We start from the raw sequence: 17685 nt of genomic DNA on the forward strand, positions 1-17685 counted from the left end.
CACGACCCAGATGGAGTTTAAAGGACCCGCTGCAAACCCCGCCAAGCAGTTGATCTGCGCCGGCAGGGTTTGAACTCCCCCCACTGCTTATTTCACCTGATGGGAGGGGGAGGAGGGGGTTCCCTCCTCCCCCTCCCATTGGGTGAAATAAGCGACGGGGGGGTGTAGTTTCTCAGTGTGCTCCAAGTCTTTACAGAGGACATTGAAGCAGGTTAAACAAGTGGGTCAAACAAGCTGCTTTGGGAATCCATTATTTCCGACCCTTTTTTCTGCTTCGGGTTTCCCAAAGTGGGAAACCCGAATTTTTTTTTGCACACCCCTATTTGTAAGTTGTTAGGAATAGTTAATTTTGGGTTTTTTACATGTTCTTAGGCAATGTTCAATTGCTAAAAGCCAGCAGAATATGAATACTTTTTGGTTGAAACGAGAGGCAAGAAAGAAAACAAGATTATTATTAACTGTATAAATCGATATACATTAGAGAGAGAAAATCAGTGTTAGGAAAGAGAATTGAAATTAAGCAGAGAAAAATAAGGTGCATTAAGAGAGTGATTCAAAATAAGGTGGGAGGTGGAAAGAAGAAAAAAAAGACTTGCGTATATTTAACCATAGAAATAGTATTGATGCCCACAGTAAAGAATGAGAAATGTAGAAAATAAACTACTTGCTCAAAGTAAATTGCAGTGAAGCTTCACAAAACTGGAACACTGGAGCAAAATATTAATATTCTAAGGAAAGAGCCACAGCAAAAACAGAATTTAAGGTGCTTGCACTCAGTAGATCAGCCTGGCAGAATAACTTTATCTTGAGGTAGCTTCAGGTGGATAGCTGCATTAGTACATGAGCAAGATTCAAGTCCAGTAATACTTTAAAAATCAACAAGAGTTTTCAGAGTATAAGCTCTCAAGAGACAAACTCCTTTCATTAGATGTAAGTGGAAATGGATATTTGAGTCCTTATATACCGATCAGAAGGTGGGAGGGGTGTTGCAAAGAAGTAAGATTGGATGTAGAAATTCAATATGAAATGTAATTCGCTTGATTAGAACAGGGGCAGAAATGTAGAAAAGTAGCGTTATGTTAACGTTGTGTGGTGAGAGAAGAATCCCATTCTAATTTTCTGCATTTCCAGATGGACACTTAGAAGGTAGAAGTATTTAGCTTGCAAAATGAGGATATACGTGGAAATGAGATGAACCTAATAGTGGAAGAAGAACGGGGAGATGATAAAGGCAGATGCCTTTAAGATTTAAGTTATTCACCAACTGCTAGGGACCTCTTAGTTGCATAGTTTTTTAAGGTAATGAAACTATTCCTGATATATATCAACATCATAAAGTTGGCAACACTTATTAATAGCAGATTAGGTAAATGTTAGCCTCTGATAAATCTAAAACAAAAGGCATAACAACTTAAGTGAAGAATAAGTGAAAAAAATTAAGAGACATTTTGGGCACATCATTAGTCATAACAGGGCATGGGGAAATAAAAACTTGAAAAGATCTTGTGTTAATTTGATGCTGAAAAGGCTTTTGACAGTATGAAATGGAAACTTCTATTCCAGTTGCTGCATTTTTCTGAGTTTTAACCAATATTTCTGCTATATATTCTACCAATATTTCTAATTTAAAATATGCCTCAGGTTAGAATCCTTACTAATTAATTATAAATTTTCAATGTGCTTCATATTTCAATTCACAGCAAGTTCAGAGATGAGGATGTGTTATCACTTTACCTGGTAAATTACCTAGAACCTTTTCCAATTGTGAATTTGAATATACAGATGGCTTAGTCATATGGGCAAGATGTGGCTTATATAGCTATAATAATAAACCAAAAAATTCCTAACAGAACTTAAGATTAATTTCTGAATCTGAGAAAACAAGTGGATATAAAACTAGAAATGTTTTTGTTGACTAACAACAACAAGAAAGTGTGTAAAACCCCTCACCTGATTAACCCAGGCAAGCCTGATCTTGTCAGATCTCAGAAACTCAGCAGGGTCAGCCTTGGTTAGTAATTGGATGGAAGATCTCCAACGAAGACTAGGGTTGCAGAGGCAGTCAATGGCAAACCACCTCTGTTAGTCTCTTGCTATGAAAACCCCACCAGGGGTCGCCATAAGTCAGCTATGACTTGATGGCACTGTCCACCACTCTCAACTTTAAAATCTATTAAAACCTGACTGTCTGGAGTTAGTGAAAATGTTATGTATCCTTTGATGACTATATGTAGGTTTCCTGGCAGAGAGAATCGTAGCTCTCCAGCACCATTTCAGTGAAAACATCAGAAGGTGGTTGAAGTCTCTTCTCCATGTGCACCACTGTCATGATCAGAATATGGCTCTTGTGTGCCTAGGGGGTTCAGTTTCCGGTGCACATATTATACCTTATACTCATGTGTGAGTGAATTGGGCCAAAGGTATACCTTAATAAGCCAGATTTAAAACTTGCCTTTTTTGTTAGAGTGGAGATCAGTTTTTTGAAGAAGTTCAGCCTTACAGAGTAAAAATATATATGGATGCAGAATAAGAAGGTTGAGAACTATAATATCATTCAGGGGGAAAATAAATCCCAATTTTTTTAGTGTTTCCTGATAAGATACTTTCTGAATAAGTAGATAAGTACTACTGGAGACAGTCTTCGTACCTTTACAAGGATAGAAAATCTTTTGGTAACAAAGGTTTATTCATCTATTATTTAAATATATATTTCAAGATCTGAGCAAGTCTGTTAATGTTAGGATGTTTTGGCATCTTTCATTCATAGGGTTGTCATAAGTTGGAAGTGACTTGACAGGACCAAATGAGCACACACACACACACACACACACACACACACACAAACATACACACTAAGTGTTGCTGAATATGGGCAATTCTTTCTTGTATGTAAAGGGAGAGGGACAGTCAAAATAAGACTTTAACCCAGGCAGCTTGGAAATGTATTTGAAGTACTTGCAGTAAATATAATTAACTGTGATGGAGAGCTGTTATAAATTATCCTGATAGATTAGCAAAAAATATATGGGCATTTCTGCAAATTGTTAAAAATCAGATGCTTCAGGAACTGCTTATTTGTTATTGGCAGTTAATATCCTAATGCAAAAACCTTCTGTGGTCCCATGACACATACGATAAATAACATTTTAAAAATCAGGTTATCTATGTCTCCTACAATCTGTGTCAGTGGGAGTTGAGCTACAAGAGACGAATAACAAGAGGAGGAGCACGTGAAGGGAGTTATAAAGTTAGCAGGGAAGCTGAGTTTTAAAAGAGATCGGAAGGCTTTGTCAATTTCCCCTCTCTACAGAGCCAGGGAGATGCTGCTCAGAGGGTTTGTTTATTTCCTCTTTGCCTCCCCCAGGCTCTGCCAGTTTCACCTCCCCTTCTCAGAGGCAAAGAGGAAACAAACCTTCTAAGCAGCAATCTCCCTGCCTCTGTAGAGAAGGGAAATTGACAAAGCCTTCCAATCTCTTTTTGGCATGGCAAGCTGTATTTTCAGTTACGTGAGATTTTGTTTTGAAGCTACAACACCTATTTTAATTCTCACAGTGTAATGTATGTGCACATGCATGTGTTTAGTTCTGCAAATGGGGTTATCTAATCTAAACGGGGTTCTCTAAATCTATTCAACGAGGTTAAGTCAACGAAAGATTATTGCAGTATTAAAGCCCAATAGTGTTAGTTTGAGAAGTGCCTTCTAATTACTGATGGCCTCTTAAATTCTCAGTTTTAGATTAAAGGAACTCTAATTCATATTACTCTTGTTCAAAGCCAATAGTAGCTTGAAGTTCATCCTGTATTTCCTCTGGGAACCGCTTACTGTAGCTCTCTCTCAGTGGAGAGTCCTGGGTGTACCTATATTCAACAGGAAGTTGAACTATTTAAAAACTTGGGGTGGGGTACATTAACAATTTCCTCTCTCACCAATTTGGTTCTGGCTTGAGTGCAAACATCTCAAAATTATTTAGTAGCCAGTTTAGTTACTCCAAACCAATTCACGTATGCTTCACGGCGATAATTTCATAAACTCTTATGCTTGCAATTCCTTTAAAATGAAGCACTTCTTATAAAATAAAGCAATGTGTTTAGATAGCAATCACAAGTTATTTCCATGTAGTAGGCATCACGTTCTCAAACTCTTAATAGGCATAGTTTTATTGCTATTTTATTTTGATATGTTTAAACCAACCACCTTAAATGCAGGAAAGGCCATATAAAAGCTTTTTAAATTGACAACTGAATAGCTTTAGAAGCACAAATTAATTCTTCATACCTTTTATGCTTCTGTGTAATATGCAAAGTGGGGCTTATACATCTCCATATGCAAAAGATGCTGTTTCTTCTTGCATCTGGAGCTCACACATCTTCCTATGAGAGAAATGTGCTATCCTTTACTTCAACTGTTACACATGTATGTAAAGGCAAGAAATGCTCTTAAGGTTCTAAACTGCTTTGAATTTCATTACAATCTGTACTTACTGTACTGATTTACTTAATAGTATACAAAATTTTACTGCATATCGCCGATAATGACAACTATTTTAAGTTTTACTGGAGGCTGCTCAGTAGAAGCATCCAAGAAAGGGAGGCAAGGTGGGTGTGGGCGGCTCAATATCATCTTCCGAACTACCAGACATTTCTGGTAACCCAGTCACGCTATTTATGGTTTGGAATAAAATTTAGAAAGGCCAATAGTAACTTCTTCCTAGGATCAAAGTGAATGCACGAGGAAGAAAAAATACCACTTGCAAATCCCCTCCCATCCTTCGATAGCTTGCAGGGTAGTTTCCTTTTCTTTAGGGTTGGAACAGAAATCCTTTCTTTTTAGCCCCCTAAAGAAGCGCCTGAACAAGTTACTGAATCACATTTTAAAAACATCTTTAGAGATTTGGGGTTTGTACTCTGAAATAGATTTAGGTTTAGATTGAGACTTCAGATTCGAACTGAATTCTGATTGACTGAACTGCTTTTCATGTTCAGCTTACTACTTTACAAGATGTGTTTGAAGCTGCAGACCAGTATTAAGGACCTTTTTAGACCGAGTCTTTTGTGAGCGACAAGCAAAACAAATCTCATCATCTGCACAGTGAATGGGTGTACCTGTGCTGTCAGTTCGAGTGGCGTAGCAGTTGTGGCATCCAACTAGCTAGTTTATTACCAACTGTGTCTATGCGAATATGTTGTCTTCAGTATGGTACTCTCCTACTTTTTATTTATTTATTTATTTATTTTATTCAACTTATACCCTGCCCTTCCCGCAAGCAGGCTCAGGGTGGCTTCCAACAAATATACTGGTAAAATACAATTTAAAAACTTATTAACACATTAAAATTCAGGCGCCATCAGACAAACTGCAAAATGCTACTGCAAAATCATCGTAAGCCCCAGCATCATCATCAAACCCCAGCACACTTCATTTTGGAGGCATTAATTGAAAGAGCAGCTGTGTAGAAACTCCTTTTCTTAAAACATCTGTGTTTTGCCCTTATGGGGGGTAAATGGGAAAATATTCTACGGTGCTATAGGAAAAAAGTGCTGAAATTATTAAGCACAGTTAGAGCGCATTGCTCTTCTCAAGATTATTTTAGGCAGAACTATGCTGAATGATAATCACGCACCTAATTGGGCCCCTCAGCCTCTAATGTCAGAGAACAGCAACCCACACGAGTTGTACTGGTATGCTAACCTCCACAGGTGCCTGTTTTCTGCCCTGAGTTAATAGAATTTACCCAGCTGGGCCAGGTTTTAAGGTACTAGACCCATGATACTCATTCAGTGGTTTCAGAACTACCTGTGGCTCTTCTGAGTTCTGTTCCCCAATGTTGCCTACCCCATGTTTCAGGGAAGTAGGGAAGGTCCTTGATCGGTGGGACAGGTAGTGCCCACCTTGAAAAAGCAATCACCAGAAGAATAGGTAAGGTGTGTGAATACGTGAGGTGCAGGCCTCGTACCTGGAATGGAAGTAAACATTGCTCTTTTGTTTGGTGGCAGTTGGGAATGTGGTTCTCTGCAAGCTGTGGAGTATCACTCTACGCCTCTCCAACTTCTTTCCTCTGACTCCTAACAAAAATAAGAACGGTTCACTGCTTTCCACCATCAGGAAATAATGCAGTTTTAGTCCTTCCGCCGACACAGGGCCTCTCTTTTCCAGCACTTCCATTCGCTGAATGATCCCAGGCACTTTCCTGGCCTTTATCTCCTGCTTATCTTGAACATAGATGGAAATCTTAGTCCTGTACATCCAGTGTTAGTCGATTTTAAATCCAGGCATGAGTTTCCTCCCCTTGTTGTTAGACCTTGGTGAGCATTGGGATAAATGTAGGCTTTTTATGTGGGGCTGGATGACCAAAGTAAACCCCCAAAGGGAACACAGGCACTGAATATACGCAGTGATGCACAAGCAGAAACATAAAGCAGACTTACTGCGGTGGCTCCTGCACCGTGCTTTCTCCCTTTATATCTCAGTGTCCAGAAACTGGTTGCCCAAGAAGTGCAAGTAGGGACACAGTAAGCTTGACATAGGGCAAGTGGAAATTTTGTGCAAGATCCAACCCGATCCCTAGGTCTGTATAGCTCTTCACAATTATAAAATGACAGGCAAAATAGGTGTAAGGTTACCACATTTGGGTTCTTAGTTTTTTGTGTTGGTTTGGACTAAGTTACACTCTTGAAGCCATGTTTCCCTCTTTCCCAAGCTGGGTGAAAAGCCAAGAGACTGACCTGTCTCCCTCTGCATGCACACGTACATCTGTCTCTCTCTATACGCCCCAATCTGAAAAGACACTCCCCTCTAATTCTTTCCATTCCAGTGCCATTTTAATGCACATCAAACTTGGTGCAACGTGCTGAGATTTTGGATCTAGAGAGGCAGTTTGGTGTAGTGGTTAATAGAAGCAGGACTGTAATCTGAAAAACCCGGTTTGATTCCCCGCTCCTCTGCTTGAAGCCAGCTGGGTGACCTTGGGTCAGTCACAGCTCTCTCAGCCTCACTCACTTCACAGGGTAGTTGTCGTGAGGATAATAATGATGCACTTCGTAAACTGGTCTGAGTGTAAACTGCTCTGAGTGTGGCATTAAGTTGTCCTGAAGAGCAGTATATAAATGGAATGTTTAAAAAAGGAATGTTCCTAGGAGCCTATGGAGCATGCCTGATAGTTCTGTTGCTGCAGGAACAAAGGTCTTTTCCGCAAGGAGCTTTTTCATTGGTTCTGGTTTCATACTACATCAGTTTGTACCCAGACTTCTGCACACACAATCAAAATACCAATTCCCTCTCCAAACTTTTTGCATTCCACACACAGAAGGATTACATCTGCCACAGGATTGATCATTCCCCAGCTTTTCTGCAGCTTTTCCCCTTGCACACGTATCCCAGGTTTTTTTCCCAGCAAAGTCAAACCGGGATTTTTCGGAAGTGCAGAATAGAGATGGGCACGAACCAGAAAAAAACGAACCATGTGGTTCGTGGTTCGTTGCATTTCAGGAACTATGAACATTCACGAACCTGCCTAGGTTCGCAAACTGGTTCATTTGGTTCGTGAAAACATCACTTCTGGGGCAGCAGAAGGCCACTTCCGGGCCAGCAAAAGGTCTGCAGAAAGTCCATTCCCTGTTGCCTAGGGAACTGACTGATCGGTGCCAGGCTGTCTGCAGTGACGAACCAAAAAACGAACCAAACAAACCAGCCTAAAGTTCATGGTGGTTCATCAGAAATGGGCTCTGACAAACCACTGGTTTGTGAACCACGAACTGGCCTAGTTTGTGCTGAATTTTGGTTCGTATTTTGGTTTGTGCCCATCTCTAGTGCAGAATGCTTTCTTCGGTGTGAGGCCTGGTGCTGCCTTTTCCCCTCCCCTTTATTCCCCTGCATCCTGATTGGTTGAACAGCAATCAATCCAGTTTTTTCCTGAGTTGTTAAAAAATTAGATAGCAAGGTTGCAACATTGGTACCTTAAACAAACAAACAAAAAACCTTGTAGCTTCAGGGCGGGGGACTCTGCAGTATGGCTAACACAAAAACTCTGTAGAGAGCCCTGAATCCCACTTGATACTGGAAAGTTTTCACCTATGTTTGCTGTACTTTTTAGTCCATTCCATTTTGGTATTTGTTTTAAAAAAAGAAATTTAAACTGCACCATTGCAACCTTGGTACTATTTTTTAAAAAAGACCCCCCCCCCCCAAAAAACCCTTTTAAGTTTCCTCAGTCAATCAACTGAGGAAACTGACACATCCTCCAAGCCTGCAGCAGAAACAGGGCATTTTTTAAGTACATAAATAAAAAACAGACACTACCGGTTCAACTCCTTCAAAGTGTAGAATTAAGGAATTGAAGCAGTATGGGGCCAGAACTGATGAATAAAAAAGGATCAAATCCTAATGGATTGGATACGTGACAGCCCAGTGTAAAATTCACCATGCAGAAGAGGCCGAAGTTTCTGTTCTGTCGGCTGCTCGTCGTTAACACTTCAATAGCCGTCCTCCTCGTCCAGGTAGATGAGAAACTAGTTAGAGGAAGCAGCTCCCAGCCTTTTTGCCTACCAGGGAGGAGCTTGACATAACTTCAGCAGATTGGGTTGTTTTTTCCAATGTTGTATAAAAATATACCAGTTATGATGAGATGTCACTTCAATAACAGTGAAATTACTTGCATAGCAGCCCAGTTTAAACAAGGCAATATGACAAATGATCACCCCATGGAGAAGGTCCTAGGTTCAAATCCCAGCACCCCCAGTTTAAAGGGATCGGGTACTAGATAATCTGCAAGGCCTCCACCTGAGACCTCGCGGTGCTGCTTCCAGTCTGAGCAGATAATACCGAGCTTGATGGACCAGTGGTCTGATTCTGTATAAGGCAGCTTAGATATCATACAGCTTAGGTTTTCTTGCCAGCAGGTATCAAGTTTAGATCTGGCATTACGCTAATTTCTTGTGGAAGGAGTGTTAAGTGACTGCTTCATGTTGGAAAAGAGAAGTTGTGTATACTTTTCTTCTTCTTCTTTTTTTTTAGCAAGAGCATGTATGCACGTGGTCTCCTATCTTTTCTGCAGAAAGTTGCAGTGTTGTACAGGGATAAGACTTTCTTAGCTTTAGCAAGGTTGCTGAATATTTGGTCTGTTTACTTAAGAAATTGCATGGAGCTGCTTCAGATGTTCATTAATTTTCTATTTGAGCTAAACTTAAATTCTGTACGAAATACTTGTATTTTGTGTCGGGCCAGTTTACACAGAAACAAACATTATTCTTTTTGGAAATTTAAAAACTAATGCGTTCTCTCTCCACCTCGCTAGTCTTTCACAGCAGTTTATTTCCCTTAATTTAAAGGAATCCTAGAAAACAGAAATACAATATAAGGGGGGCTACATTGTTAAACCACTTTCCTACTAAGTACCGCTTTCCTACTAAGTAGCAAAACATTTTGAACCTAAATGATTCAACTTTAGAAACTAGTCTTGTAAAGTTTAAGTTAGTTCACATTTCAGAACAACAGACCAGGGGGTATTTCTGCCAGATCAGATACGTGGTGCTTTCAGAATTGTAACTTTTCTTTGTTCCTTCTCAGTAACTAATTTGATGTGTGTTTCATTCCAGAGAGCTTTCACATTAATAATAGAAGCCTGGGATTTGGATAATGAGACGAAAGCTGGTGAGTACATCATTAAAGATTTTGAACATTGTGAAACTGAAAGTACAAGAAAAAATTCAGCCACAAATTGTGCTTGCATCCCTTGATTAATGTATCCAGATACCCCAGTTTAACTCAAAGAACAGCTGTGGTTGCTGGTAGGCTTGCCATTTACTCTGAGAAACTGAGGAGCAGGAGGGAAAAAGGCTTCCATAGCAATGCTCTAGGAAATTTCCCCATATCTCTGTGGTCTTTACCATAGAGATTATGGGAAATTCTTAGAGTGTCACCCAGAAATGCCATCCTATCCTCCCTAAATTCTGCCTTCCCCAGGCACCACCCTCAAAATCTCCCAGCGTTTGCTGAGCAAGTGCCAGCAACCCTAGTTGATCATTCCAAGTCAACAATTTTTTGGATGATACTAGCAAATCGAATTCTATGCAGTTAATTATTTTTACACTTAGAGACTGTACTGAAAGTACTGGTTGGGGTTGAAGGTTAAATGCTGTTTAATACTAGCTGCCTTCTCCCTATATCTCTGCAGCTGTATTAACAGTGTATGGGTTGCTCATGAGAATGTGACGACAGCTAGGACTGCGCACATGGAAAATATTTAAACTGCATTATTTTATATATTTAGAATTTGTTTAACCCGCTCTTTTCTGGAACTGGGTTATTGCAATAATGGGTTATAACAATGACCTTTTTTTGCATGGAGTGGGAAGTGTTTGGCTTTGTTTTCTTAGCTGCACTGGGACTACCCATTATTCCCAGTGCATCTGTGGTTAACACCCCATTGGGCTGTGGCTGCTTTTGTTGTGTGGGGGATGGATCTTGGAGAAGTCATAATACTTGCCATTGTAACTATATGTGGAAGTCAAATGGGTTATTTCTTAATGCTTTAATATTAGTGTTCAAAAGTGGAGTCTCTGTTTTTTCCTGAAATCTGTAGTCGAATGTTCATATACGGAGTTCCCTCTGCCCTAATATACAAACAGCATTATGCATATATAGATGACCTAGCTGGAGAAGTCTCTGCCATGCTTACGCAAGACTGTGCACTGGGTGGAGAGGATGCTGCCTTTCTGCCCCACATACAAAAGGCTAATTCTAGCTTCCCTTCTCTGCTTGCACAGGTGCTGGGTGGGTTGAAGGGCAAAATGCCAGCGCAACAAGAGAAGGTCAAGCTGGAATTAACCCCTTCTTTACTGCTGTGGGCAGGAGTTCTGTAGTTTGTACTCTGACATGCTTGCCTGTGTCTTAAGAGCCTTCGCAGAGATTCTCCCCTCCCGCCCCCCCCCTGCTGCCCTGTTAGTGTGACCTTCTTAAAAACTAGCTGCAGCCTTCTGTTTGGCTGCATCATTGAAAGCTGGTCCTTTGTAATGAGCAACATGCCTCTCCATGAGTAATGGGAGAAAATTAATCCTCCCCCCTCCCAATTACTCCAACAATCAAAAATAGTTGGAGATGAAATTTGAGTTCCACTGCTCTCGCAGAGCCTAGCTGCGCACCTCCTTAAGTGGGTGTACTTCTAAGAAGCTGGTTCCATTAGCATGCCAAGGTATTCAGGCCTTTTGTATCTTCCTTAATTCTGAGTAAACCCCAGAGGGCTGCAAATATAAAACATATTTGTTTTCTAATAGTAACCAAAGATGGTATCTAAAGGGACATTGCTGCTGCTTTGGGGCTTGTTTTTAATGTTGGACTAATGTTGGAACTTTGTGGAGCGGAGGACAAGTCTTGCATGTAGTAGTCAGTGAACTCCATTGCATCCTGTTTCTCTAGCCCAGGAGTCCCCAACCTTTTTGAGCCAGTGGGCACTTTTGGAGCTCTGACACAGTGTGATAGACGCAGCAACAAAATGGCTGCCGCAAAATGGCTGCCACCGCTTACTTTCAGTCACACGGTGAAGATCCTTGTGCTGTGGAAGCAGTTTTTGCCAAAGCAGTATTTTTAAAAATCTGCACAGCCAATCAACTCGTCAGTAGTCAATCAGAAGCCATGCTTGGCAAAAGCCACACCTGGCCACACCCACTTTCTAAAAAACACTTCGCAGGTACCATAAAAGGTGTCAGCGGGCACAGTGGTGCCCACTGGCACCACGTTGGGGCCCTCTACTCTAGCTTACTGATTCTGTAGCATCAATCTGTGAACATGATTCATCTTATTTTGTCAATATTTTGCACACCAGTTGCTAACAGTGTTACCATCCAAAGTTGTCATTTGCTGATGCAGCAAGCCCTGGAGTTTGGCTGCCATTGTTTCTCTTGTTGCTAATGTGGTGGATCTTACCACTCCACTAAGCAAAATTTGTTTTATTGATTTATTGAAACATGTCTACACCACCTTTCTTTTTGGCTCAAGTATAACACCTTCCTCCAACCAAGCTCTGACTCTCTAAAGCTTACTCGCTGAAATCTTCTTGGTCTCTAAAGTGCCAGTGGACTCAAACCTTGCTCTTCCACCAGTCAAGGAGTTTTCCTCCAACTTAACTGGCTCTTCTGTTGGAGGAAGACTCCTTAGGCTGGAGGATCCACCACATTACTTTGTCTGCATGCATGAAATATGCAGTATGCTTCAACTCTATGGTGGTCTCCTTTTTTTTTCTTTTTAAGACGAAGGCGAATTCATTGACCGAGCGTCATACGCTGGAATGATCAACCCTGAGGATCGATGGCAGACACAGCCTCTCAACGGCCACGTTGCTCATTTCGAAGTCCAAATCAGGGTGAAATGTGATGAAAACTACTATGGCCCGCAGTGCAATAAATTCTGTGGCCCTCGTGATGACTTCGTGGGCCACTACACATGTGACCAAAACGGAAACAAAGCTTGTATGGAAGGCTGGATGGGTAAAGATTGCAAACAAGGTATACTACAGTTCTCAGTTGTACTTGATATACTGTGCTTGAATCTAAAGTGTGAGGAGCTTTGTTCATTATGATATTTAAAAGTTGGTTCCCTTGCATTTTATGCGTTATACCAAGTCAGAACGCTGATCTGTTCAGCCCAGTATTAACTGCTCTGGCCAGCAGTGGCTCTTGAGATCTCAGGTGGAGTTCTTTCCTGACTCTGCTTCCTGATATTCCTTTAAGAGGGGAAGCCACGGACTGATGGCGGAACTACACGATACACCCAGCACGTGCCTAGTCGAGGGTGCCCGGCTTACCTTTTGCCGGGATGCAGCATGTTCTCGCGTGCGATTTCGCACGTGAAGACGCTGTATCCCGACAAAAGGTAAGCCGTGTGGAAACGGCCTCTCAATCAGATGTACGTTGGGGAACTCTCCTTTTTAAATAATGCCAAATGTTTTAAATAAATAAACAATAAATAAGAAGTGTTTGTTTGCTTGGTGCTATAAAGGAGCTTCTGAGTTCCCTCCCACTCCACTTTTGCTAGCAGAAAGGGTAGCGGGGGAGGGGGGGCTTTTCCCTCCTTTTCTCTGGTTTCATGTGTCCTGACTAGGGTACATGGAGCCAGAGAAAAGGGACAAAAAGCGTCCGTCCCCCCAACATCCTTTCTGGTGGCAGAAGCAGGATGGAAGGGAAACCCGAAGCTCTTTCTTCCCCTTGCAGTTTTGAGAAGACACTCTGTTTTTAATAACAACAACATTCGATTTATATACTGCCCTTCAGGACAACGTAATGGCCACTCAGAGTGGTTTACAAAATATGTCATTATTATCCCCACAACAAAACACCCTGTGAGGTGGGTGGGGCTGAGAGAGCTCCTAGAAGCTGTGACTGACCCAAGGTCACCCAGCTGGCTCAAGTGGAGGAGTGGGGAATCAAACCTGGTTCTCCGGATTAGAGTCCCGCGCTCTTAACCACTACACCAAACTGGCTTAAGGTGAATTCCCTCCAATGTATATGCGATTTCAAGTCCAGTTGTGCACCTGAGTCCCCATGTGCATCAGACGTGTCATGCAGCTTGGCCCTGAGCCTGCAGCCTTTTGCATGTACTGATCTGTGGCTCTCCCCATGGGGGGAGATTTTTGCTTTTTCATGTTTCTGTATGGTTCTTGTACTGAATCAGCGTTTATCGGGTAGAAAAGGAATCTCAGACTTTTTCAAATGTACCCTCTTTTTTTTTTTTTAAGTTTTCCTGCTGTCAGATCTCCTACCTGCTTTCATTGAGCTCAGAACTATGACCATGTAATTTTTCAAATGCACTGGAGAATCAGCTGAGAGTTAGCTGTTTATCCAGCAGCATCCTCCCTTTAAAGTTGCTTCAACCTCTGATTAACTTGATCATGAAGTGAAGCAAGTGTTGCTTTATATGCTTAATCTGAAGCTCTTGAATATATTCAAGGAACAGTTCTTAATGGAGTTTTGATGTTAATTTTGGAGCACTGAATATCGTGTATTTTCTGGATTAGAAAGTGCTTCCAGCAGTGTATGTGAAGTTAACATAAGAACAGCTTTGGACCTGACATTGGAGAAGAAGCATTAGGAAACAAAAACATCTTGCATTTCTTATTCCTATGCACCTTTGTGTTGTCCGAAGTAGAACTCTTTACCATTTCCCCTTCCTGATCAGATGTTCTCTCTAGTATTTATATTGCTGATGTGATCAAGTATAATTTGATGTGTTGAGATGGAGTCAAAACTGCTTGATTGGTATGTCAATGAAAAACATTTCTAAGGTGAAAATGAGCAATATGAAAAATGACTTATTTGCAGGACTAGTTCTTCCCAATGTGCTGGCACTAACTGATATTAACCTTTTTCTCTCCATAGCTGTTTGTAAACAAGGATGTAATTTAATCCGCGGGGGCTGCGCTGTACCTGGAGAGTGCAAGTAAGTATATATATATGTGGATTTGGATATTTTCCCCCAAGCACTGGCTTCTCTATAGAATGGCTCTGTTTCGTGCTCTCCTAGGCCTACGTACTTTTTTTTTTTTGAAGTTTTGTTTCCTGGTATTTGTTTGACAGGTCTCAGTCCCCTATCTTGTTTTATTTCCAAAAGGTGTTCTCTCTTTGTTTTTCCAGACAGGCTTGTGTAATGCTCACAACTCAGATACCTTAACAAAATGCCTAAATACAGAGAACTGCTGGAGGGATAGCATCTTGCTCATAGCCCCCTGCTCATACACACTTTCATTTAGCAGGACCAAAAGGCTTTTGGGTAAAATTGATGGAGAAGTGGTGAGACTTAGTGGATTGACTAGCTCTGATGACCTTGTACAAAAATGTATTATGCTGAGTCAGGCCCTCGGCCCATAGCCCAATGCCATCGGCTAACTGGTAGTGGCTGTTTTTAACTGGATCATCCACAGACTGAACCTTCGTCTTACAAAGCCTGTGCTCTGCCATGAGAGTTACGACTCCCCCCCTACTTAGTCAGCATCCTGGACTTGCCTTGTCAGCAACTAGATATTTTTCATCTTAACGTATTCTATATTGCAAAGCATCTTAACCTCCCGTGTCCTTGTAAAATGAGACACTTGAACGCTTGCATTAAAACGGTAGTCTGGTTTTTTATGAGTGAATGCTAGCCTAAAATATCGAGTGTCCCTTGTAACGTTATACAAATCCAATGTGTTTCCTGACAGGACACAAACCCGCACGACCTCGTAAAGCACGAGGGCTTGTGGCTCTTTTCAGACAAATGGCGGGCATACTAGACTGGAGGAACTTCCTGTCTGTCATTAAATATATTCTAGGCGTATGCCGAGACTGACCTTCCTCAATTTTGATTTGTTAGACACATCCGAGAAACAGACAACTGCTTAGCATACAGAAATGCTGTAGCAGGAGCCCTTTAGTTGTTCTAAAACTTAAGTTTTGCTGCCGTATCTCCCAGGAATGACTTAGCAGCTGTGATGATTGAAGTCCCTTCTGCTGGGTTACAGAGCATCGCCCATGGAGAGAAAACAATTCTGAATTTTGAGTCGGTATGATCACAACATCCAGCGGCATCAGATTTTGTCATCAAATCATTCTTTTCCCCCTCCTGAACTCTTGATTGGATTGAATTTTAATTTGTGCAATTCCCAATGAGTAGTCTGAACTTCAAGTTATGTTTTCCAATAATACTCTCCCCTGCCCCACATCGACCTTTTCTACCAGCAGCGGTGGAGAAAGTCCCTGTAGTTTTTTGCATCCGTAACCACTGGAGGCTTGTGTTTGCTGGTGCAGACTTGCCCACCATATACCTCAGAATATAAAAAGTATAGGAAACTATACTTGGGAGGGAAAGGGGGGGAAACATATTCCCAACTGTACCACTTCCTTTTTTTTTTTTATTAAATCGAATACTGCACTCCAAAGCTTGTGGGATGCTGACTGAAATTTGGATCTGTAGATTGGAGATTAGTCCTGTGGGTATGCAACTCTGTAGCTAAGCAATTAAAGTTCCTAGTCTTAGAACTGCACTCCCATCCAAACAAATACACCAAGAATGCTCATTCAGTGTACTGAAATTGAATAGCTGCAGAGGTGTGCACCTTGGGGAAAGAGAGTAAAGGTGAAAAAAGGAAAGGTGAGTAAGGAAAGAAGAATGGTTCTATTCCCTCTTTCTCTGTTCCACCCTAATTTGAGAATTTTAACTGTCTTCACAACAAACGCTCTGGGATAGAGGGGGATTGAATTAACTGAACAGAACTTTCAGAATATCATCTTTTACTAAGTTAAGTGCCTGTTGAAGCTTTGCACAGGTGTTTTGCATGAATACAATAATGCTACAAGCCTTCTATTAAGTGGTTGTCAGGTGAGAGGCCTAGTTTGACAGAGACTCTTTTATGTTAGTGTTTAAAAGGATTGCAGAGCCTGTGTATGTGCAAGCTCGAGCTGTTCAGGGTAGCTTGCAGTCTCTGTGCATATTGCATACAAGTTCACGTGAATGACCAGTTCATTCCAAGCTAGAGTTGTCCAGTTAAGAACAAGTTGCAGGCCTCCCTTTCTGACTGCTTATAGCAGACTCCTTAGTCTAGAGCATTTAAACTGAGGGCCAAGCTACACATTTTTATAGAGTTGGGTCTGGGTTTCCCACAGCCACTCAGCAGCGGTGGGAAATGGCTTTTTAAAAAGACAAGAGCCCAAATGCTCCAAATGCTGCCACGGCATGGAAGAAGTGCTCCTGCCTTCCATTTCAATAATATTAATAATAACATTAGATTTATATACCGCCCTTCAGGGCATCTTAACGCCCCACTCAGAGCGGCTTACAGAGTATGTTATTATTATCCCCACAGCAATCCACAGGTGGGTGGAGTTGAGAGAGCTGTGACTGACCCAAGCTCACCCAGCTGGCTTCAAGCAGAGGAGAGGGAAATCAAACCCTGTTCTCCAGATTGGAGTTCTGCTTCTCTTAACCACTATACCAAGCAAGCCATTTTCCTGCATTAAAATAGCACTAGAAGGAATTACTATCCTGTTTTTGCTGCTCTATGTGGAGGGCTCTGTGCACATGGCAGTTTCTGCCAGTTCTCCCTTCCCGCTGCAAACCCGCCTCCGGTTGTTTCTTAAGGTCTGCTGTCCCCAGGGGCAGCATTTTATGAAGGTCAGTGGAGAGAGAAGCAGAAAAGTTTGATTTTGCTGATAGAATATTAGGTCTGGATCTAATCTGATATCACAGATAAGGTCATGAAAGTGTCAACTCCGTGGGGTTGCACTCTGCAGATTTTAAGATTCCAGATAGAGAGGTCCCTGTCACTGCATATCGATGGGTTGGATCCAGCCCACATTTCTGCAGCTGAAAATAGGACGAGGAAATGTCTCCTTTGACTTACAAGTGGCTACTGTAAGGACCAAGGGATCTACATAGACAAAAGACGTGGGACGGGTGTTGAGGGGTGGGGGGCTGTAGTAAGGAGAGGGAAAGCTGGCTGGATCCAGTCCCTTGAAAAGACCAGCTGTGTTGGCCATTAAAGTTGTCAAGGCAGTGGTGTAGGACCCTGGTGAGAACAGATGAGTTGGCAATACCCCAGCAGACTGGCTGGATGCATGCTGGTCACTGCAACTGTTGGTTGTGCTGTCACTGGAGTCGGTCGCGGCATCTGCCCCTGTTGAAGGGCTGCCTGCAAAGAGCCCAAAGAAAGACCAGGGCAGAAAGGA

General features: G+C 41.8%; 1 protein-coding gene across 4 annotated transcripts in view; it reads left to right on the top strand.

Moving 5' to 3' along the window:
- JAG2 (jagged canonical Notch ligand 2) overlaps positions 1 to 17685 on the top strand; it is a 106980-nt gene that overhangs the window by 42346 nt on the left and 46949 nt on the right. For all 4 annotated transcript variants that reach the window (XM_054971157.1, XM_054971158.1, XM_054971159.1 and 1 more), the window contains exons 3-5: positions 9592 to 9646; positions 12241 to 12495; positions 14365 to 14425. In XM_054971157.1, coding sequence (XP_054827132.1) covers positions 9592 to 9646; positions 12241 to 12495; positions 14365 to 14425 — 371 coding nt within the window. The remainder of the gene's footprint in view (positions 1 to 9591; positions 9647 to 12240; positions 12496 to 14364; positions 14426 to 17685) is intronic.

The sequence above is a fragment of the Eublepharis macularius genome, chromosome 2 (genome assembly GCF_028583425.1).
Source record: "Eublepharis macularius isolate TG4126 chromosome 2, MPM_Emac_v1.0, whole genome shotgun sequence".
Classification (NCBI taxonomy): Eukaryota; Metazoa; Chordata; class Lepidosauria; order Squamata; family Eublepharidae; genus Eublepharis; species Eublepharis macularius.